A 23,716-nucleotide genomic window follows, 5' to 3' on the forward strand; every position below is an offset into this window, starting at 1 on the left:
GCCCACAATGCTGACATGTTTATGTCTTTATACTTCACCGATGATGGTTTTTCGCCAAGCATTGAGATGTCACACTTTTGTGTGGCAGTCCTTGAACGCACCATAGTCAAAGTCACCATAGGAAAAGCGAAGTTGAACTTAGTATGCGTTTAATAAGCGTGTAAAGTGTATTCAGAGCTTGGGTGTCTTAATCACTCGCGTTTCTTTTTCTGCCATTTGCTGGCAAGTCTGGAACTAAACCAGAGATGGGGCACATCTGGGGCCTCATCTATAAAGCATGTGCACCGCTACGCCACCTTTGTAGCTGGCGTACGCACCTTTTAGAGACGTGGCAAAAAGGCGACACATTTTAAGTGGGAAAGTGATATCATATGTTAGAAATAGACATGCAATGGAAGCCAGTAAAGATGTATCCATCATTGCATGAAAACATCACGCTGTTATTGACTCAAAACATTTGTGTTAAGTGTTGTTATTTGACGTGACACCGATGGACATCATTTGGCATTTATCATAAACACCACTACAAATGAGCATATAGTATCAAAACTAAAAAGATACATGAAAAACACTTCATTTTATTTTATAGTCATGATATGATGTGTTCGACTAAAATTAATTATAACAAACATCAGGTTGTCCATTAAATCAATCATTCTATGGATTACGTTTACAAGACACAGGCGCTAATATGTCCTTAGTGCTCAGTTTCTTACATTTTCTTAAAAAAAAAAAAAGCGTAAAAAAAATAAGACAATTGCATCTATCATGTATGCCATCGATAGCAACATTTATTTACCATGCACAGCATTTATTTGTGTGGATCGTGTCAGGGCCATGTGCGTAAACTTCCTTTCCTTTTCCACAAATCATGGGCTTTTCTTTAGTTGTGCTTTGAACTAACACACATTAGTCCCTCTTCAAATAATTATAAGATACCTAATAGTTTGATGGTGTTAACATCAGCGTTAAGTTAAATCATTTTAAAATATCCGTCTGGCATTACAGCAATTCATTTTTGATTTAACCTCTTCATTCCTATTTTGAAAGATTTTGCTAAGCTTATGGTCATCTAAAATGTGGCATCGATTAGGAAAAATGTACAAACATGCTCACTGAAAATGGACATGTGTGCCGTTTTTTTTTTTTGCCTGAGTTGGCCCTGCTCCATTCACATGAAGACAGCGAACGTGCTGCCACGCAATCTTTGTTTTGTTACGCTACTGCCGTGTCCTCCAAATATGACACTTTTCCCCCAGTATTTCCACCTCCATTTCCGTGAAAGCACACTTCTTCGTCCTCGTCTTTCCGCCTGCCGTGATTCCAATGCAATCAAAGCTCTTTAAACATGGACGCCATGTTCATGAGTCACGTTGCATTGACCTTCTATGGTGAAGTGGAGGCGTGGAAAGGGTGCAAGTTGAGGCAGAGTTGCATACGCACACCTACCCTCACGGTGGAATCTATGGACCACAAAATGTGTGCGTACACCAATTTTTATTCTTTTTTTTTTTTTTTTAGGTCTGAATATTTTTGTCCGTACGCACATTTTGGGTTTCTGGCGTATGCAGACTTTTAGTCAGATTTCCACACACAGTTTTATAGATGAGGCCCCAGGTCCGATATCACGTTCAAGAGTGTCAGCAAACTTAGTTAGAAGAATATCAGCACACGTAGCTGGAAGAGTATCAGCAAACATATCTAGAAGAATATCAGCAAATGTAGCTGTGATCGGATCGGACAAAATGTGGATCGGTGCATCATACACGAATGCCCCGGCCCAGTGAAAAGTGGAGATCTACTGTTTTTGCGTTACTAAACAAGAGAGTTAACTGTGAACATCTAATTAGAGAACAAATGTGACGAAAATAATGGGTGTTCTGCTCATAAAAAGCTGCTCCGGTAGGACAGGGTTAATACCTCTCAAGCAGTGTCAGGTGAGCATACATCTGGTATGGGACCCCATTAGATCATGCGGGTGTCGCTAACGTTGTGCCCAGTGTATACGGTGCGCTGACCTTGAAGCAGTTCTCCTCAGCCATGGCTCTCTCAGCCTTCCACTGGTAGCTGGTCTCCCAGGCGGCTCGCACACATTGCGATGACAGGTTCCCCCCGGCAGCCCCCCTCTTTCTCTCGGCCAGGTAGAGCTCCACCACCTGCAGGCACACCTCGTCGCTCACCAGGTGCTGCAGCTGGGGGTGGGATGAGAGAGAGGGGCGGAGTTAAGACATGTGCGTTTGTGAGCGGAATGGAGCTGGAACCGTACCTGACTGACGTACCTGTCTGATTATGTTGTGGATGACCTTGTCGATGGTAAAACCGATGTAGGCGTGGATGGTGAACATCTCCCGTAGGGTGTCCTCATACTGAGTGGAGTCCAGGTTGCCATCTAGCAGGCTGCGCACCATGTCTAAGAAGGCGGGATAGTACTCTTCCAGCTCCACCTCACCTGCACACGCATAATTTAAATGTTCTATCATCCTGGATGAATGCTATTCTTGTCTATTTTTTTGCTTGGGAAGAAAGAGAATGGGTGCCTCAAGAGAGGAGGGGGGAAAAAAGAAGTAGGATGAAGGTCCTTCAGATCATATTGTTACTCTTTCGTTGGTCGTCTGGATGAAGCAGGGCCACCACATCAGGCTGTTAATACCTGGGTGACTTCCATTACACTTAGAAGTCTCACTTTAGCTGGGGGGGACTTAGCCCTTTAAACGGAGTAGTCAGGCGGGAGGTAACAGAAGAAGTATGGTCTTGCACCCCCGGAGTAACTAGGGTTTAAACATCTTGTAATTAGGATTTTATTCTCATAATATTTGGAGTTTATTGTTGTAACTTTTTCCACAACCTTGTTTTCCAAAAATGACAACTTCGTGTTTCCTTTTTCATAATAGCATGACTTATAATAAATAATGTTTTTTTTCTTTAATACTTCAATTTTCATGGTACAAAAATGACATTTTTCCCTCATATTACATGTAAATGTGTAAAATGACCACAGAATTTTCCATTCTTACTGGGGTTTTTTTTTAGTTTTCTTGTTAAATTCTATTTTTAGAACGTGTTGCGGGCCAATATAAAAAAAAAAAAAACAAACAGCTGAGGGCTCAAATGGCCCCCATGCCGCACTTTGGACACCCTTGGTGTACATTCACTGTTGTGTGTGTGTGTGTGTGTGTGTGTGTGTGTGTGTGTGTGTGTGTGTGTGTGTGTGTGTGTGTGTTGTACAAAAGCAAATCACTAATTAGCATAACTGGCATTAACAGCTGTGGCTGTAGGCAACCTGCACACGCGCTCGCTTTTTGCCGTGTTGCAATATAGAGTACGTGTCAAATGGCCATATGGTCAAAGAGAGCTACGTTGTCCCTTCCACTTTCTCATGCACACCATAAATGCACTACAGTTAAGAAAATGAAGTTATAATTAAACAAATTTGGAATATGTCGTCTCGACACAATTATCTCCTGCTTCCAATTAACACTCCACCCTCTTTTTGGTTTAGGAAGACAAGCGGAAAGGCTGTAATTAGAGCATTTATTATATACAGTGGATGCCTGCACATTCGCAGCCTGCCCTGCAAATTTGCAGATTTTGGTATGAAAAAAAACCCAACTTATTTTTGTCTCCAAAAATAGGCAGAAAACACATCTCATTTACCAAAGATGTGAAAATATAGGTTTAAAAAAAAAAAAAAGAAGCTTTGTCATTACACTTCACTGGTAAAGATTTTCCCTCATGCGTTGAGATGTCGCACTTTGTTTGGCTTTCCCTGAATGCACCATCGTTGTGTGCCGTGTCTGGCTACACAGCGACACCGATTCATCATGAGTAGCTATACATTTTCTACTTTAAATGCTTCTGTTGCTAGTGAACAATGGCAGTTGAAGAGAAAAGGGGAGGATTCTGGAGGAACTCTAATCTAAATCAGTCCAACACTCACTCTTATTGCAAAGGTTGATCTGAAATCAGAGGAGAACATCAATGTCAAGCTACCAGGAGGGTGTGGAGGTGGAGGAGTGAGCCGTGTGTCACAAACAGACTTATGGGCGTATAAATGTTTGTCATTCACTTGTCGCCTTGGAACGGAAGTCGGGTGGAAAGCGAGGCTCCACTATACTGTGTATCAATGATATACAGTATTTATTCATTCAAATAAAAGTACAGTAGTGAACTTACTGGGCTGTTTGAGGCGCAGCTCCATGGCGAGGTCACACGCCTTTTCCCGTCTCCCTTCGGCCACAAGCAGCCGCTCCCTGCTCTGCTCGGCCCGGTGATCCAGCAGCTGCCGCTCGGCCTGCCGGTACACCCGTAGCAGGCGCGAGCACAGAGTCTGGTGCAGCCGCAGGAAGAAATACCAGTTGTTGTTGACAAAGAAAAGGTTGTAGACGCCATCCAGCTCCTTCTGGTGCTCGGCTTCAGGGTCACGCAGGTCCACCTTCTCCGCCGTCGTGCCTGAACTCGCCTCCGTGGGCGCAGATCCCGTGGCGGAGCTGGCGGTCGTCGCTGTTTGGACTGTGCTGCCGGGGGTGCTAGAGGATTCTGTGTCTGCTGGTTGGGGCGGGCTGCCGCGTCTCCGTCTGGACTCGCTGTTTAATTGCTGCTGGCTTTGGGGTTGGGTCTGGGTCTGCGCTTGGGCTGGTTGCGGTTGGGACTGACTACTGGTGGCTGCTGATGCGTTAGAAGTGTTAGCGTTTCCTCCTGATGTTGCTCCTCCTGCTGCTGTTGCCGTTGCTGCTCCACCTGCTCCCCGTTCTGCTCCTGCCTCCTCCGGCTCGGCCTCCTCGTCCGTCCATTCTTCTGTGTCGCTGAGCTCGCCGCGGCGGGAGAAGAACAGGTCAGGAACAAAGTGCTGGATGATGCGCTTGATGTGATCCTTGTCGTCCTTGTGGATGGTGGGCTGGCGCTTGACGTGGTAGATGATGAGCGAGGCGGCGTCCTCCAAGATCTGTTTGTCCTCGTACGTAAACACCATGTGAGGCTCGCTGGTGGCAGCTGCACTGGAGCCGTTGCGACCTTGCTGGCCGACACCTCCTTCTTCTGTGCTCTGCTCCTGCCGCTAAACAAATAAGATGTGTACAGATGAAGGAATACCAATAGCAATTTCTTAAAGGGGACGAGCAACCATCTGTTGTGTGTTGATATTATGCAGATGTGTGGTGACTTGGGGGTCCCCAAAGAAAGGAACCTCAGTGTGGCCAAACAACAGATGCCTCAGCTTTTTTTTTAATTTTTTTTTTTAATTCTAATATCTATTTGAAGCTATTTTTTCCCTGACTGCCTCCAAAAAGCGAGAGAGACACGGGCTCACATGAATTCAGTGGGTGTGATTGTAAGTCCGCAGTGTCACACAAACCCAGACATTAAAAAAAAAAAAAACATTACATGATAAAACATATGATTCCTCAACTTTGCTTAAATATGTTATATATTGTTTGTAATATGTTCTACATTGTTCACTTTTTGAAAGCCAATGATAAATTGGCAGAAATTACATTTATAGTTGATGGCGCCTGCCATGACGAGCTAGCTCTCGCTGTTCAGCTTCATTTCTGGAAGTGATGTCATCGGGGTGACACCACTCAGCTAGAGCAGAGTAAACAAACGCTTCTCGGAGGTAGATGGTGGACTCGGTTCAGTATATTTTTCATCAAAATAGTAGTCATGCCAAAACGTGTTGCTGCTGGATGTTCATTGTATCTCAGTGATATTGTAAGTTTGCTTTCTTTTCCAAAAGAGGACACTTTAAGACAACTATGGACAAAGCAAGAGCAGAGAGCAAGAGATATATGGACACCCACCTACAGTTCTGTTCTTCGCAATGACTGCTATGAAGGAACACCTTTATAATAAGCATTTGGCTTGAAAGTACGCTACAAATGCATTTTGAAAAAGGGTGCTATTCCGCAGGTACACAGGAAAAAAAAAAAGACAAAAAGAACGACATCAAAGTTGCCACAGAAGAGAGTAAGTCATGTCTTGTTTACATGTGTTCTAAACACTATCCCATGATAGCAACAAGGCTGCAAAGCATTATACAAGTTACATAAACATCTTTTCACAGCGATACTGTGTGTGTGTGTGTGTGGGGGGGGGTGACAGTGGTGAAATATATAATAAAACCCCTTTACGCTCATTAAAAAGCCGATTTAAAACAATAATTAAAGTATAAGCAACTCCGGAGTAATTTACACTTGCCAATCTGTGTTTTGAAGGAGACCACTCTTTATCTCCATTTCTTAAGGCTTAAGTTCATGTTTTGCAAGTTCTCTACTTCATCTCCACACGTTTGTCCCTCCTTAAAAACTACTGGCACACGGCTCAAATCTTGGCTATAATCACTGTAAACATCATCTGTCTCATACACCGCCATGTTTGTTTACCTGCGTGATAGTACCCCGATGACGTCACTTCCGGAAATCAGGCTAGACAGAACACTGCCTACAATCACAGTGCTAACACACACAAAAAAATGAACAGGTGAGTAAACACACACAGGGCAACTACTACTATGGGGAACAATTGGCAACTCTAAACACACAACCTTTTACAAACCAATTACCACAAAGCAAGCTGGGAGCCGCCATCACTCCAGATTAGGGTTGTGACAAAATATCTACAGTATACATCCAACTATTGCAATAGTAAACCCTATCATGGATTATCCATACCTTTCGTCGTCCATCTTTTTTTTAATGAACGAAGTAATGAAAGCAGAAAGAAATAAAAAATGGCGCGTAATACCCTGGCGAAGAACGGAAAGACACGACAGCATCGTTAAAACTCTAAAGCGAGGACTCACTTTAACTTTTATAGCACGGACAAGACAATGCTGGATAAGGACTTTGCAGTATGGAAGACGTGTCTGACGAAAATATGCCAGACGTGCATGACCACCTCGTTTGTCACCACCCTCGTGGAGAAAACTGTCTCTAGTAAGAGAAATGTGACATTTTTCTAATCGGATGCTAAATGTGTTGTTCAAACAAGAGATGTCTGTGTTAAGTTTATGTTTTGCATTGTCGTGCTGCTCACCTTTACCCAGCCATTCTGTTTGCAACATTGCTGCTTGTATTCTGGTTAAAATATGCTGCAAAAATTCCACCCATTTTCTATACCGCTTGTCCTCATTAAGGTCATGGGTAAGTTGGAGCCTATCACAACATAATTACAAACAATATAACACTTAAGCACAGCTGATGAATCATGTCAGAGACTCTTTAAGATCTTTCATGTATTATAGTGCAGTAACGGTGTCAGGTAACGCCAAACAGGAGCTGACGTGTAATGAGGCAGACTGGAGTGTATCTGGAGTCTAAATACTAGGGGTGTCACAAGATCTCGTGAGATTAAAATGTGATACATACTGCCATGTGCGTGTGTTTTCCTCATCTCTCGCCTCCAAACAGGCAGGAAGAGGGTTCACTGTGCACCGGTTCAGCACCTCAATGCTTCACATAACGGCAAACACAGTGACACCTCTCATCAGGCATACAGCTGCTTTGTCTCTGTGGGGGAAGGCGGGGCCTCGCACATGCGCGTGCACACACGCTCACACGGCAAGAGAGTGGTTTCATTCAAGGTAATGTAGTACAAGTAGAAGTTAGGAGGGAAAAAGATGCTTGCAAAGCCAAATGCCACACAAATGCTCAATAATGAGCAAGGTGAGCCCATCAACACAAACTAACAGATATGCCGAATTTATTTGAAAGTGGGAAGAACATAAAAGGCAACAAAATGAGTTTTCCCCAAAAACTACACGTGGAGATACGGAGCCTTCATCCCGACAGTCAACGCTCACTGAGACTTTTGCTCAGCAGAGTAAACACAAATGGAACGGCGCAAAATTGTGTGCGTTCACATAAAAGTTGTGGCAAAAGAAATGCTGCTCTTTCATACAGTTGGAACAGCCAGCATTTCTAGAAATGCTGCAAACGTTCGACAAACGGTACCAATTGCCTGTGAGAGAAGACGTCACATATGGCAATTCCACAACTTCAGAGTGAAAGTTGTGGAATTAAAGAAAGTATTGAATTATTATAGTAATAATTATAATTATGTATTTATTTATTATTATTATTATTATGAATGTCCGATATTGGTGAGCAGATATCCCGTATTTTCCGGTGTGCAAATGATGACCTCATCAAACGTGTAAACAATCGTGGGTGGCTAGTAGCAAGCTAGCTCGCTCCTTCCATTCCATTCATCCGTTTTTTTATGCCGCTTATTCTCACTAGTAGGAATGTAACAATTCCCGGAAGTAAGCGACTTAACATCTGACACTGTGGGGAGAGTCTGTGGGGACATCCATGAAAATGGTACTTTTTCATACATATACATGTTTGTTATGTAGATTACTTCTTCCTCTTCAGTTTTGTATCAGATTTACAGTGTTACAGAGTGTTGGACCACATCGACTCATACGACGGCTTTGAATGTTAAGTCCAACTTTAAGCCTTTCAGACTCATGGATGGGAGCTTCAGGACAAGAAAACAAAATAGCGTGCAGTGCTAGGCATACATTTCTTCCCTGGACTTTGGGATGATCAAAAAAGTAAACGGCTACTCTGACTTTAAAAACAAATGTCACAGCCTAAGTCTAATGGCAAGTATTTCTCAGATGATGTACAATGTTGTTTACAAGCTAGCTGCTGATGCTGTATCCATTAGGAGTCACAACAGATACAGTATGTGTTCATTCCACCACAGGAGATGTGTGCGTTACACAGCGGTATCGCAAATTCAGAGTTGCACAATATCGGCATAGCGGATATTGTCCAACTCTATTTGTTTATGTGGGAACAGTAAAGTGAGCGTCTTGTACCTCGTCGTAGACACTTTCGATCTCGTTAAGGAGACTCTTGGAGCGCAGGGCCTTCATGTCGTTCTGCTTGAAGTTGACTCCCTGGTGGTCCAGGGACTTGAGGTAGGCCTTCTCGTACTGCTCCCTCCATATCTTGTTGAAGCCCTGCTGGGCCTCCCGCCACTCCTCTTCCTTGGCTTTCAACCTGCAGGTTCAAAGCGCAAGGCAGCATTCGCTTTCAGGCCCGGACAACAGTGGAGGAGGAGAAGGAGGCGTGACAGTTTAAGTAGTTAATTGTGCAGCATCATACGAAGTTAACGGTTTCATATTTTGCCTCTTGTTGAACTATAAAAAGGTAATCAGCAGTAAACAGCTCTCCGAATGATGCAGTGCAGTTGGCCAATAGTCACAATAACCATAACATCAAACAAATTAACCTGCATTATCTTTATATGTACTGTAGATTATAGACAGTACACTCATCCCTCCTTTCTGGCAGTTACTTGGTTCCAGACCCGACTGATCCAAGTCAATTTCCACAAAGTAGGATTCCTTCTTTCGGAATGGAATATTTTCGTAGTTAGAGCATAAAAAACGTGTTTACCACCTTCTAAATATTTTTTTTTTTTTTATTATTAGAGCCCTTTAGGCATGGAAAAACAACAACCGCCTCATCTTTACACATGTAATACCCAATATAATAATACACATAAGAGAAAATAAGACATTTAAGACTGTGTGTCGCAGTAAATGTGTTCCTGTGTTAGTAAGGGAGCAGAATGAGTGGCGGACAGAAAGTGATGTCGTGGGTTACGGCCGCAACAGGAGCCTGTGTTATCATTGTGCTGATGATGATTATTGTTCTTACTGCGCCTGTTGGGAGATCATTAAAACCTGCAATAAAAGCCTGTTGTTCCAGCAATCAAGTCTCAAGTCTTGGGACCCCCCAAAACTGCTGACACCTAGTGACCAATGTAGAAAACTACATTCACACTTGGAATGCCTCTTCTTCATGCTTTGTACAGTATTTGTATTTTCAGCCATTTGCATGCTTGAAAATGCTTCATTAAGGTCAAAAATACATAGACTTTGTTTAAATATGCATATTTTTGACCAATCAGATGCCGTATTCAACCATGACACAGCGTGATTAACTCTTTCAGTACCAAAGACGCATCTACAGGCTTTTATAATCCCGAACGCCCGATCCCAAAGACGTATTTATACAGCTTTTACCTTTTTTCGCACGAGAGGCAAAAAGAGGTGATGACGCAATTGCACACTAATGGCTGTCACTTTTAGAGCAGTTTTAAGCCATAAAAACGGCCACAAGGCGGCAGAAGTGCATTTGATGAGAGGTAGGCATATGAATTTGAAGGGACACGCGTGCACACACACAGTTGAGTTTCAAGTGTGAAAATTGTAAATAGTTCATGTTGTTATATTGGTAAATAAATTATTTTTATTATTTATTTACACTTTTTTGTGTAGTTGTTTAGATATTTGAGCTGTCACAAAAGCAAAAAATATTTGTGTCAAAGTGAAAGTTATGCTTGAAAGGTGCTTTTTCCACAGTTAATAAGTTTAAGTTAATATGTTTAAAAAAAAAAAACCATGATATAGTGAAGCCGTGAAATTCAAACCTCTATATGGCAACTGTATTATAATAATAATAATAATAACTGTCGTTATCGTTATTAAATATGAGTTTACGCAGTCCCACCTCTTGAGTACCACGGGCACGGCCGTGGCGGGGCTCCTCTTCAGCCCCTCGATGATCTCGGGGGCCTTGTCGCCGTAGATGCGGTAAACGGCGCGACGTTGGATGACCTCGGAGGTGCCGCCCAGGCAGTCGTCTAATCGGAACCGATCCTGGTCCTCGGGCGAAAGGCGTGACAGCTTCTTCTGGATGCTCTCCAGCACGCGGATGGTGGCCAGGTTGGTCTCCAGAACCACGTCCAACTAGGAGGCAGATGGTGATGGACATGCTCTGAAGACTGAAGGCCACATGCTGTCTTCCTGAAGTGCTTGGTGACTTTGTGACGAATACCTCAAATCTTTCATCCTCGCAGCGGTGCAGCTGCTCCTCATAAGGAGTCTTCTTGGAACTGACGAAGGTGGAGTCCTCTGACCAGGACGGGAACGACACCCATGTGTCATTTAACACCTAATCAATACAAATAATGGAGGACAGTTATCACTTTACGGAGAAGTGTTTCTTGCATGCCTTTGACTGACAATGTTGTAAACGTAGTAAAGTAGACACACCTCCTTGCACAAGGCGGTGCGGCCACTGCATTTGGGCTGCTGGTAGGTTTTGGGCAGCGCTCTGTAGCTGGAGCCCAAGCGTTTGCAGGAGGCGTAATCCACCTCTCTGCCCCCGCCTCCCTCCATGTAGCGATCAGACAGCGCCGACACGGCATGAGAGAGCTCTTTGTCTCCCAGAAAGGACTTGAACTGCGTGTACACTTCAGGAAACTTCCTAGAAGGAGTTTGGATTCAATCATGAGCGATAGAACGCAATAATCCAAGCGCTGCACACTCAAGACAGTGTTAGCACAGGCTACGCCAATCCATGCCAGCGTGTTTGATCCTATTGCTGTTCAACTTTTCTTGCATCTTTGCCTAAGCTGTCACGGACGGCAACTCGCTAGCTAGCTAGAGTTATCCACATAGCTTCTGGTCTTTGGACTCCAAATGTGACTTTTTAACCACAGTGACATTTTGTTTTTAAAACAAACAAGTAATGTGGTTAGTTTGGAGCTGGTTTTTGTCCCACGGGGAAGTAGATATCACGTTCATGGGGTACGTACTAACTTTTTCAAGTGACACAGATCAATTTAGCTGTTGTTGTCCTGATGCTAATGATGTCTTGTCCTCCAAACACTATTTGTTTAATGAACATAAAGCCTCATGTGTGATGGTGATGCCATCACAGGGGTCTCTTAGCTCGCCAGCTGATTTTGAGTAGCTCACCAAAGGCTCAAAGAATATTTGCTTCAACTCTTAGTATTTTTGTTATTATTATTATTATTATTATTATTATTATTATTATTATTATTATTATAAGTGTTGAATTCAGACTTTATGCCAGTGGTCACCAACCATTTGTAGCCCAAGATCTCTGATCTCGGTTTGATGCAATACTTTTTTTTCCCTAATATTTTCACAAACAACCAGCAAAGTCCCAAACATCGACTGGTAGCTTGCGATCGACGGGTTGGTGACCCCTGCTTTATGCCTTTGTATGTGACCAATAAGCACAAAAACAGCATAAAGATGATGGCCACACTGTTTGAGTGGAGATGTGCTTGGTAAATTAAGATTCAAGAGTTTTATTGTCATATGCTTAGTAAAACGGACAGTTATACTAAGCAATGAAATTCTTAATTAATTAATTAATTAAGCGGTCATAAATAAAAAGACAAATAGTTGACAGATCTCATAGTGATGAAAGTTGCATGCATCAAATTAAATTCAGGTACAAAAATCCTTTCACACAAATAAAAGGCAAAAAAACAAAAACTATCCGGCAAAAAAAGGTTTTTGTTTTTTAATTATTACCCATTTGCCAGGGGACTTGGGAATCGTCTAACGGCGGCCCTGGCCAATACCACTCATCATAAATACAGTGAACAATCTACAGTTAACGCGATCGGTATGGCCCATCTCGCTCGGTGATCGGTGTCGGAATCTGCAGCATAAAACACAGATAACATTTAGGAGGCACCTCGCCAAAACTTACCCCAGGAAAGGAGTGACAAGCTGGAGCAGCTCCGCTCCGGACACCACCTCCTGGTTGAACAAGGCAATGCAGCGCAAGAAGTTCTCGTACACTTCCTGGCTTTTAAACAAGCGGCGAACCTGAGTGACAAAAATTGAAGACACAAGCTTGAAGACGCAGCACGATAGCGCGCTAGTCTGCCGTGGAAGCAGGTCAACGGCGGCTCACCTTATCAAAGAAGGAGAATTCTCGTAAGACTCCGTGTTTGCCGACGGACGCGATGGACTGATCTTTGGTGCAGGAATACTTCATCTTTTTCTTTCGGGAGAAAACAGCAAACATGTTGAGTGACTCTGAAGTTCCGCCACACGGTATATCGGTACATCACTTCATACATCAACCTCAAGTACAGTAGTTTAGTCTTCCAGTACCTTGAGTAGTGGGGACATGTGGGGCAGCAGTATGGGTCTGGGCCTCTTTTTGTTCTGTTTGGCGATCACGTCATCATCATCTGGTCTTTTTAGCTGCTCTTTCGCTCCCGTCAGCGAGTTCCCGGTGAACTGTTGACAACACATTTCAATGAACCCGGAAAGAGTTAAAAGCATTACCACAAACATAATGTTATCACTGTGACATTTATTGCTACGCTAATGCCTAGGGGTGTCACAAGACTAAAACGTGACAGAAGAAAAATGTCTCGTGGGCACGAGGCGTGGGACGATAATAAATAAATCAATTCATCACACAATAAATGACAATGAACGGGATCATTTTGCTCGCCTCAATATATTGCCGTGTGAATGCAGTCCAGGCTGGTACTGGTGGATGGTAGCTCTGTATTCACTTGGTGCTTTTCATTTGATGTTGTTCCTGTCTTACTTTTAAACAATGCGTAATAAATAAGATCCATTAGATGACTATAATATATGTATGTTTAACTGATGTGTTGAAAATCTTTCCCGGTGACAAGCTAGGGCGCTGCTAATGCTAGCGGTGCTAGCTACGCAGCCATGGTCACAATTACACAAGCCCCCGAATAGCGGTCCACATTTTAGCTTGCAGTTCATAGCAAAAAATCAGCCGACAGATGGCTCGCATCTTAAAAAAGCAAAACAAAAACAAAACACTTGTTAGTTGGGACGCTCGTATGCTAAGGTACCGCTGTATAAATGACAAAAAAAAATACCAGGAGTGCTTCAGTACCTTCTTGCTTCTCTCTGGCAAGTTGACATACTCCGTGACAACTCAACTCAGAGCAACTAGTTGGTTTTTTTTTGTACTTTTTGTTGTTAAAAGTCTCGTTCTCAGAGATCCTATCTTATGTATTGTCTCGTCTCGTCTCGTCTCGTGACACCCCTACTAATGTCGCTACAGCACCACTGACCAGCGATCTCTTTGCGTCGGGCAAGAATTGGCCAAACTCGGCCAGCAGGTCCTCTTGTCCCTTGAAAAGACTGGCAACCTTAGAAAAGACCTCATCTTCAGTCATCCCGCTGGTACCTCGACTGCCTCGGCTCTCCTTCACCTCCAGCTGCTCCTTCTGAGAGGTGGAAGGCGGGGGGAATACCATCAAACAGCAATGAGTCACGCCGGGTCCGGAAAAGGCCCGGGTGTGGCCATAGATGACAACTTAAAAACTAAGGGAGAATCACAGCGCTTTAGCAGAGTCATACCTGATATGTGTGAAGAATCTCTAGGAAGGCTCTGTAGATCTCCGGATGGTCCAGAAAGCGGTTTTTGATCTTGTTTACGTAGCTGATGGCACTGTCAAACTCCACCGGGCTGGTCTCTGAGGCGGGCGGGGACACGGATGAGGTGGCGGCCTGACTCTGACTCTCTCTGCTGGCCAGGGGAAGGGACAGTCTGCTGGGGTTTTCCGGCGGCCCGACCGAAGAAGAAGTTGAGGATGATAGGGACTCCGCTGAGGCCGCCTTAACGTCGCTCGTTTGGGCGGGTCCAACTTCAGAGTTGGCAGCGGACACGCTGCTCGAGGTCGACGTCACCGCGGAGGGGGTGACGCTCTTTCCCTGTTGGCCGGGCGACACCTGAATGGATGACAAATAAGAGGCTTAGTGCTTTGACAGGCGGTGCCAGCCGATGTTACAGCCGACTTTGACAAAAGCAGGTGCCAGTAAAAGATTGCCAGATGGTGGATTTTTAACACCCAAAGAACCCGTTATTAATAACCTCATTCCCAAGAGCATCTACGATCATTAGAATTCTTCAAACAACCATATGCACCATCACAACATGTGTTGGAGTATTAACGTTTGAGCTTTGCTGTTTTGTTTTGGCTGAAAAGTCACTTTATGCCACCTAATTCAGCCAGAGCTAACCACCGACCGGTGAACACATGGGCGCGTGGAGTCGCTCGAGAGCCCCGAATGTCCTTCACGAGTCGACAGAGACCACAAAAGAACCGGAAGCGAGGACAAGCAGACTCCGAGGATGTGACGAGTGGCTGCAAAACTTTCCGGCGAGTGTGAAAGCAAATGTTTGCTTAACGAAATGGGCAAATCAACACACGTGCGTGTGTCTGCACGTGCGTGTTTGCACTGCGCCCGCAAAGCCCATTTCAATTATTTACCTTTGGAACCAACACAGCAAATCTGATATGAATTACAAGCAAATCTTTGGAATGAATGAACACCAAAAGGAGGCCTCCTCATACTGCTGGTGGGAGCATTTCTTTATTCAACTGCAGAGAGCATCAGGCATCTATTATGGGTAGGAATCTTATGTATATATAATAATCTATTTTCCACACCTCAGTGGTTGTCAGCAGACATTCCCGAATTGTTTGTGTCCATAATGAAACATTTAGCAATGTTTGCCTCTCCGAGTTTGGGATGTGTACCCAAACTGGGCACTGAAATGCCACCGGTGCTGACAAACTGTAGTAATGGGACGGAGCAAACGGTGCCTCATTTCCGTGCTAAATTACGTTGAAATGAGGCTTAGTCACTCGCGCACACAGTGACGGAGATGAAAACCTATTTTGTTTGGAGTTACTTTTTTAATTAAATGATTCGGTTTCATTATACACATGCAGGTATGTATGTGTGTACGTACATACGTGTCTATATATGTATGTACAGTGCTCCCTCGCTCTATCGCGGTTCACCTTTTGCAAAAATTTTTTTAGTGCTTCTTTTTTTTTTTTATTACAGCGTATGAACGCTGTCACAGGCCGAGCCTGGCCCTTTAAGAAGAATTGCATTGTGGGAAGTTGAGTGTCTCTCTTCCCTCGCTCTTCTGTCTGCACCGCCCATTGTTTTCTGCGTCCTGATTGATTGATTGATTGATTGATTGACAATGGTCTTACAACCAATCTCCTTCGTGCCGCCCCGCCATGCTTGCTGTGTCATTGCTAGCTGGCTCGCTAGCTAGCGTGTCAATAAATCTTTGGTTTGGAATGACAAGGTCTGCAACAGAAGTGGAATATGCATGAGTGATGTCATAACTTCTTGTGCCCTACCTGTAGGTTGATCATTCAAATTCAAACAAAAAGTTAGGCAAAAGAGAAATGTGATGAAAAGTTAATTCCTGCTACTTTGTTCTCAAACTCGGAACCCTGCGGCTTACACTTCGGTGCAGCTAACGTGGTCATGTTCTAATCTCGTGACATCTCATATGCTTTACAACTGCTACCAATTGTTTAAATATGTATTTCAGAAAACGCTTTAACTAAGATAGTCCATCATAACGGCACAAAAAAAAAAAGGTTCAACAAACAACCAAAAAAGGCAGAGCCATCTTTCCATCGAAACCCGACTGTTGACAAAAAGACACCAGGATGGAGACCTTCTTTGTCTTCTTTTTGTTTATGGCGGGTTGCAACCAACGTTTCGGTGGATACCGCCACCTACTGTACCGGAATGTAGACGTGTTGTCCCCCTGTAGTCCCAGTCTTCCATCATGGAAGAAACGGATATGATGGCGCTTTCAAGTTAAAGGCGATGGATTTGGCTGTCCAGAGAAGAAACTCTGTTGGTGGATCCTTACAGTGTGGAGCAAGAAAAAAAAAACACCATCATCTTCAGAGGAAGACTTTAGTGGTTTTAGTTGCCAAGAGGATGCAGATGAATGACTTCTGGTAGGCTACTGTTGTCTACGTTACATGCACTATTCGGCACTGTTTAACTAGCAGTGTACTGTTCTGCACTGTTTAAATAGTCATGTTGCACCACTGTTTGGCACGCACTGCTTGGAAAAAAAAGCATTTATTTCATTAAAAACGTTTTAAAATTCTGCGTAATGTATTTCTGTGCACTGAATATCCCACTCTATGACGTGGACACCTGCGGCTTGTAGTCCTGTGTGGATTATAGATGTACAAATCTGTTTTCTCCCCTCTAAATTTAAATTCAATTATTACATTTTCTCTTTTCTCTCCAGTACAGCACAATTCCATGACAACTATTACAAGCAAGCCACCACACTTGATTCATACACAACTCTTGCCACTACTGTTTTTCATTTCATACTGGGAAATGTACTACTTTGTTTCTATTATTGAAGTACTTGAATGACTATTCTGTTCAAACCCGCATGTCACAAAATTCCGTAAGAACAACAAGAAGCCACTGTTTCTGGACAAAATTTAGTCTCGGATTATATGTATATGTAGATATCCAGCAGCACTCTCTCTTTCGACTCTACTGTCAAGTACAGCTTTACAGATGCCATGTCTGCCTGCAAGTACAATGTTGTTTACAGCCACTTGGCCAAAAACTGGCATATGAGATATCGGAAAATTTAAAAAAAGCCAATATCGGACATCTCTAGCAATTTTGTATTAAAGCAGATGATGACTCGGTGCTTAATAAAGCAGATTTACCTCGGAGCATGCAGACCTCCCCCAAGCACCATAGCTCCCCCCATATTGTGATATTCACACCAAAATCACAATAATCCTAAATTTGTTGAATCTGTCTTTGGTATTTTGTAGAACCTGTTTTATATATACACTTGCATATACTTTAGAAATATATATTGTTTTTTTCCAAGTGCTCTGACCATTTTTTGTACTATATGCACAAATGCCAAAAATGGTGCTCTCGCAATGTTAAAGAATCCTGATAATGTCATCCAAATCCACACAGAACTTGAAGTTATTTTAACACAAACAGACAAACAGATAAACGCTGGTAAAAACATGACCCCCGCGCTTCTGCTTGGCGGAGGTAACTGTTTGAGGAGAAATCGCCTGTTACACGTCCTTGAAGCATGTTAAACCTTGAATCTTTTACTTGGGTGGCTGTACTCTTTCCAACAAGCTGAATATTTTAGTAAGTCGACTCACATGAGCCAAATTCTTTCATTCAAAATTGAGTGAAAGGAAAATACCCATCATCCACAATCCTTATGAGAGACATGAACACACATCCCTTTTCTATTCTAAAAGATATTAAAAACAGTCGGCTCGTAATTCCGCATGTAAAGCCTTTTGAAAAAACCTCCAAAATGCGCCAACAAGGCTCCTTTTCCATAATGTGAGCTGCATATAAACCACATTGTTGTTATTAATAATAATAATAATAATAATAATAATATGAATTTTTACGCCCAAGAACTACGTTACGGGCGTAGCGACACCTCGCCACACCACACCGGCTAGCTACTAGCCGACTAGCTTCACCACACATTAGCGAAAGGTAACGCTACATATTGGAGCTGCCGCCACTGCTGCTGTGTTTTTGTTTTTGACGCTAGGTGTAGCGTTGCTTTCTATGTTTCTATGTGAAATCAATGCACCCAGGAAGGAAGTTCCCAAATTAGTGTATTACGTGTCATCATGAATGTACCTGTTACTACATGCATTTTTGGAGGTGTCCCATTATGTGCATTAATTACCTGCCTCTTTTTTTTTTTTTAGATCTTTAGAATGCACAGAAAGGAGAAAGACGTGTGTTCATGTCTCACATAAAGATTGTGGATGAAGGGCAACATTACCCCAAAATAGTGACGCTTTCCTTTAAAAACAAGGGGAAGCGTGAAGGGGGGCATGCTTCCTCTGTAACAATGACTGAGCGACATGGAAATACCAGCGTATAAACCACGCACGCTTGACTCCAAGCAGTCAGTGGGTGTGAACGCTTATTTTGTTTCCACGTGGCCTGTGATGGACTGGCGACCAGTGCCGGCCGGGTGTACACTGCATCCCACCCAAAGTCGGCTGGGATAGTCTCCAGCTCACCCCCTGACCCTGAAGGAATGTGATCTGGCCCATTCTGCTACTGCAGAGAATCTCTCTCAGATGCGGCCCGCAGACGGCGACTCACCTGTGTAGAGAATGGCGACTGGAGGAAGGCGATTCCGTTCTTTGGGACCTCTATCCGGTAGCCGGGTGGCAGGAAGGCATTGAAACCCAAGACGAGGTCAGGGTGCCCGTGGAAAAGTTGGGACACTCTGTTTATTACTCCTGGAGTGTCGATGCTGCAGAAGAAATCAGACGACATTAATAACCTGTACAGCACACCCTCTCATAGAGCAATAAATATTTACCATCCATTGAAATTGTCTCAACATAAGCAAGTACTAAGATAACTAGCAAGCATCGTGGTGCTCACTTGTGTTGCCAGATATTTACACAAGGGATGGGGCCGTTCCAGTCCTGCATCCCGCATCAGGGATTGCCGATACCACCCGCGGAGGTTTCCGATCCAGGAGCCACATTTGTGTTTTATCGTTGACGGCAAACGTAGCCGACAGAGCAGAGGTGTCAAACTGTCAACGACCTGTCGTAACTTCCCCTGAGCTCACTTGTAAACAAACATTCACTTTAAGAGGAAAGACGTTGTACCAAATGTTCTGTGATGGGCAGCACCGTGACATTTGAAAAGTGCAGAAGGTTTGCCAGAGACCTCCGTGACGTCACACCAGCCGCTCGGTGTGTGTGTCCGAATAAAGTGCACCTTGGTGGGCCACAGCAGGTGGCTCCTCTCCCTGTGTACTCTGGTTCTCCTGATAGTAGTGATTAGGACAAATGAACGGGTACAGCTGGTCAAATCCTAATTTGTTACAGTCCTCCTTACCTCCAGGCGTGCACAAACTACAGTTACATCTAAATTAAAAAAAAAAAGTAGGGATGTCAGATATTTGCATAAAAATGAAATATCGGTATTGGTTTTTCCCTATAATGAAAACTGATACAGCCCTTTAAGCGCCACAAGCAACACTGCTGTCGCCATAACAGTCAACACGCAGCATATACGTACTCCATCCGATGCTTTGCTTAACTGTGTTCGGTTAAGTGAGCGGGGTAGCTCATGGACATACATATGTAGATGCCGCGTCGGGCGCCGAGCCGTATGTCGACGTTGCCGCCGTATTGGAAGATGCCAAGAACATTTCACAGGTAAGACTTAACCTTTGATAGTACTTGGCCCACAGACTGCAAGGTTTCGGCCATTATAACATTGTTTTGAGAGCATCATTTGCCGACGTCCTGGAAAACATGGTATTCCCACGCACAATTCATTCATTCATATGGCTGCGGGGCAGCGGGAATGTAAAAAACCCGCTGAAATATAATCAAATGCTTGGGCAATTATGTAATAAATCCATGAGGTTATATTCATACAGTATCTATCCATCCGTTTTCTATACCGCTTGTCCTTACTAAGCTCACAGGTATGCTGAAGCCTATGCCAGCTGTCTGGGAGCCAGAGGCACGGTACACTCTATTGACAGTTACAACGGAGCATGCACTGTACGCACGCACACACACACGCAAAACTTCCAGGTGGCTCCAGTATCGTACTCACCTGTAGAGAGAAGTTTATTACAGCCTCATATTAAAAACAACAACAATGATCATTATGGGAAATGATAACGATTGGGCCAATCAGCTCCGGGGAGTTGGTACATTCCTTTTCCTGTTTATCTTTGAAGACGGTGTACACAACCAGCTTGTATGCACACTTGAAATGCAACCATACTTTTCAAAAACTACAGCTGGAGGGGCAGCAGAGCCTTCGTTCCGACAACCACACATACATTTTATGCTGTATCATTAATTTAAAAAAATGGTCTCAAAAAACGTTGTCAATGTCGATAATATCGATTATCGACGATAAATTTTTAGCACAACTATTGACCGGCAAAATGTGTTATCGTGACGGGCCTAGTTCTTGTTGATGACAATGTTGTTAACGTGTTTTGCACTTATCACCCACCGTACACATGGCATTCATTTGCACAACACAGTGGCGTGGTCCGTTTAACTGCAGACAAGAGAAATACCTCTGTGATTTGAACTCCTTCATGATGTCGAGAAACTTGTTGTATATGCCAGGGTCGTTGGCAAAACGGATTTTGACCTGGTCCAGGTATGACAAGGCATCTTCCACCTGCAGCAAACAAAAGGACAATGAAAAGCTGTTGGGGCATGAAGCACAAATCCCGAAGCAGGATGCTGAATCAGGCTCTGCTGCAGTTCAATACTAGTCATATTTAGCAAAATGAGTACATCACCACCACGGCCAACTCCACACACGCATCGTTCATTGTCCCATTCAATAGCTTCGTCAACAAACCCGCAAGTTAGCAGCTGTACGGTGTGTACAAGTAAATAGACAAATAAATAAATGCGTGGGTACCAAAACACGCCGGGGGGGGGGGGCTTTTGTTCATGGCTCGTTGTCTGTCTTTATTAGCTACAGCCAAACTGGGATGAGGTTAGGGTGAAAATAATGTGTCCACACAAAGCATTGTCACATATCTTTGGAGGGCTACTCGTGCTAGCATTAGCCAGCCAACTGACGACAATAACTCCTCATAACACACATTTTTTTTTTTACACTGCCTTGAAACGAGGCTTATCCGTCGCCCATTTTAACCAGCTTACGGCCAAAGAGAAGGGAGTGTGTGTGTGTGTAAAGAAGCGGCTGGTCAAGTGAAGTTAGCCTCTATGTCGGCTGCTAGCCTGGCTGACGTCCTCCACTTTGTTCGTTTGGCTGAGAGAGGAGGAAAAAAAGACGGGGGGGGGGGGACAAGGAGGAACTTCCCACTAGCGAGCTGCTTTTGGCTTTTTGAGTTTGCTCTCGCCAATGACACGGTCAAAAGCACAAAGTAGCACCGAGTCGGCTGTCACTCGCAAAATGCATTTTCCAACATTTCAGCGCAAACGTCAATGTTGTGCCGTGGAGCGGGGAATTACTTTTAATTTAGGCCAAGCGAGGTTTAGCTAACGACGCTTTCACTACTCTCGACGGTCGGTGTCTCAAACAAACCCGGTGTAATGAAACAAAATGGTTGAGGGCACTTTTCCTCCTCCCAGCGCCCCCCCCCCCTTTCCGCCGTTGTCTTACCTTCAGCTTCTGGAAGTGCTGCTGCTGCTGCTGCACTTGCTTTTGTGTTATAACGTAAGGCTTGTCTTGAATTTGGTTGATTTGTTTCGCCGTGCTGTGCGCCTGGATCTTCGCCATTTAGCACGGCGACGGGAGGCTCCGAGAGCGGTGTGTGTATGTGTTGGGGGGGAAGCTTCGGTGTTGCTCCGGTGCTCGGCTAGCCGACAAAGCGTCCTCTCGGTCGGGGAGCCAGCCTGCCAGTTGGAGCCCAGCGAGCCACACAGCCCTCACTTTGCCTGGCTCGGCGCTAACGGACGGGGAAGGAGCCGAGTGGCGGCAGATGACAGACGAGACGAGACGAGCTGCTTACTCGACGAGACTTTGCGGAAACATCATCGAATTGTACGAGCCGACTCAAGACGCATCGGGGGAGCTGGGTGACAATGGTTGCCGTTTATCGTGTAAATAACTATCCCCTGTCTCTTTAAATTCGGCGGCAGCGACGTTTCTCAGCGTCCGGAAGCTCGGAGTCGGATTGAAAAAAAAAGGGAGTGAGGAGTTAAAGTGCGCATGCGCGACAATGGGAGGAGCTGCGTTTACAAGAATTGGGCAGCTCCACAAGCGGTGATGGATACTGAACATTTTGGTATCAATTTGATATCAAGTAAAAAGAAGCGCGATAGCGCAGAAAGCGGCACCGATACTTTTTACTTAGCCATTTTTCAAGCTCATTGAATGATTTTGTCTTAATTATAAGACTTAGACTTTATTGCTCCACAAGGGAAATTGCTTGGTTAAGGTAGCTCAGTTGCAGAAGAAAAAGACAAACACTGCAATATGAATAAATCCATCCATCCATTTTCTATACCACTTCTCTTTAGGGTTGCGGGAATATGAATAAAATATAAAAATAAAAATAATATAATATAAACAAGATTTGCATATTTACAAATAGTGTGTAAAAATATGGTAAATACAAGTAAATTTACACTTTATACAAGGAAGGGTAGGCAGTACAGCGCAATAATGTTGTGAATTATCTTTTAGACAGGTGCGGTATTGCAGAGCTGGATGGCGTGTGGAATGATTGAAGTCTTGTCGCGTTCACTGTGGGAACAGAACTGGAGGAGTCTGCTTGAGAATGAGCTCCTCTTCCCCTCCATGGTCAAATAGAGTGGGCGGGTGGGATTGTCCATGATGGACAGCAGTTTGTCCAGTGTCCTCCTGTCTCTCACTGTTACAAACGTCTTTTGCATAAGTAAACAAAAGCAAAAACTATTGGTTCTCTTTTTGGTCCCAAAGTCCTCCTGTGTCCAATGACTCATTCCCCAAGTTTGTAAACAATATATAAACATCACAATATCAACAGTTAATATCGTTTATATGTTGACACCCACACTTAGAAAACTTGGGAAACAGTTAGGCACCAAAACCAATTGTTTCCCCAAGTAATTAGTGCCTGTGTGCATGAATAAACGAGAGCCACTTAAATTTCTTTGTAGAAAGGCGATTTGTGAAAGTACATTTACAGCGCAGCTTTGACACATCCAATACAGCGGCGACGTTGACGTACGGCTCAGTGCTCGACAGGGAGTCTGTCGATGGGAGACACGGCAGGGGGGCACGAAGGAGACTGACAATGGTCTACAGCCAATCAGGACGCAGAAAACAATGGCGTTGCAGACAGACCAGAGAGGGAAGAGATAGACACTCAACTTGGCACAATGCAATTCTTCTTAAAGGGCCAGGCTTGGCTTGTAACAGCGTTCATACGCGTTAAAAAAAAAACAAACAAAAAGCAGCACAAAAAAGGTGAACCACGATAGGGAAAACTGTACTTCATGAAAAACCAAACACTTCGAGAACTACTACACTACTCGACTATCAATTAGCAGTATT

General features: G+C 43.9%; 1 protein-coding gene across 2 annotated transcripts in view; it reads right to left on the reverse strand.

Annotated features, from left to right (window-relative positions):
* The window catches only part of sin3b (SIN3 transcription regulator family member B), a 28,450-nt gene extending 6,087 nt beyond the window's left edge, over positions 1-22,363 (reverse strand). The window contains exons 1-15 of one of the 2 annotated variants that reach the window (XM_054790147.1): positions 21,839-22,363; positions 20,772-20,878; positions 18,809-18,962; positions 14,198-14,569; positions 13,909-14,064; positions 12,956-13,084; positions 12,753-12,842; positions 12,546-12,664; positions 11,069-11,282; positions 10,851-10,967; positions 10,524-10,762; positions 8,822-9,005; positions 4,174-5,053; positions 2,280-2,449; positions 2,019-2,192 (exon numbers count right to left, since the gene is read on the reverse strand). In XM_054790147.1, the coding sequence (XP_054646122.1) occupies positions 2,019-2,192; positions 2,280-2,449; positions 4,174-5,053; positions 8,822-9,005; positions 10,524-10,762; positions 10,851-10,967; positions 11,069-11,282; positions 12,546-12,664; positions 12,753-12,842; positions 12,956-13,084; positions 13,909-14,064; positions 14,198-14,569; positions 18,809-18,962; positions 20,772-20,878; positions 21,839-21,955 (3,222 nt within the window). In that variant the 5' untranslated portion in view covers positions 21,956-22,363. Of the gene's footprint in view, positions 1-2,018; positions 2,193-2,279; positions 2,450-4,173; positions 5,054-8,821; positions 9,006-10,523; positions 10,763-10,850; positions 10,968-11,068; positions 11,283-12,545; positions 12,665-12,752; positions 12,843-12,955; positions 13,085-13,908; positions 14,065-14,197; positions 14,570-18,808; positions 18,963-20,771; positions 20,879-21,375; positions 21,676-21,838 lie in introns of those variants that run through there. The other variant, XM_054790148.1, reaches the window with a different exon arrangement.
* Between the last annotated feature and the right edge of the window lie 1,353 nt (positions 22,364-23,716).

The sequence above is a fragment of the Dunckerocampus dactyliophorus genome, chromosome 10, assembly GCF_027744805.1.
Source record: "Dunckerocampus dactyliophorus isolate RoL2022-P2 chromosome 10, RoL_Ddac_1.1, whole genome shotgun sequence".
Classification (NCBI taxonomy): Eukaryota; Metazoa; Chordata; class Actinopteri; order Syngnathiformes; family Syngnathidae; genus Dunckerocampus; species Dunckerocampus dactyliophorus.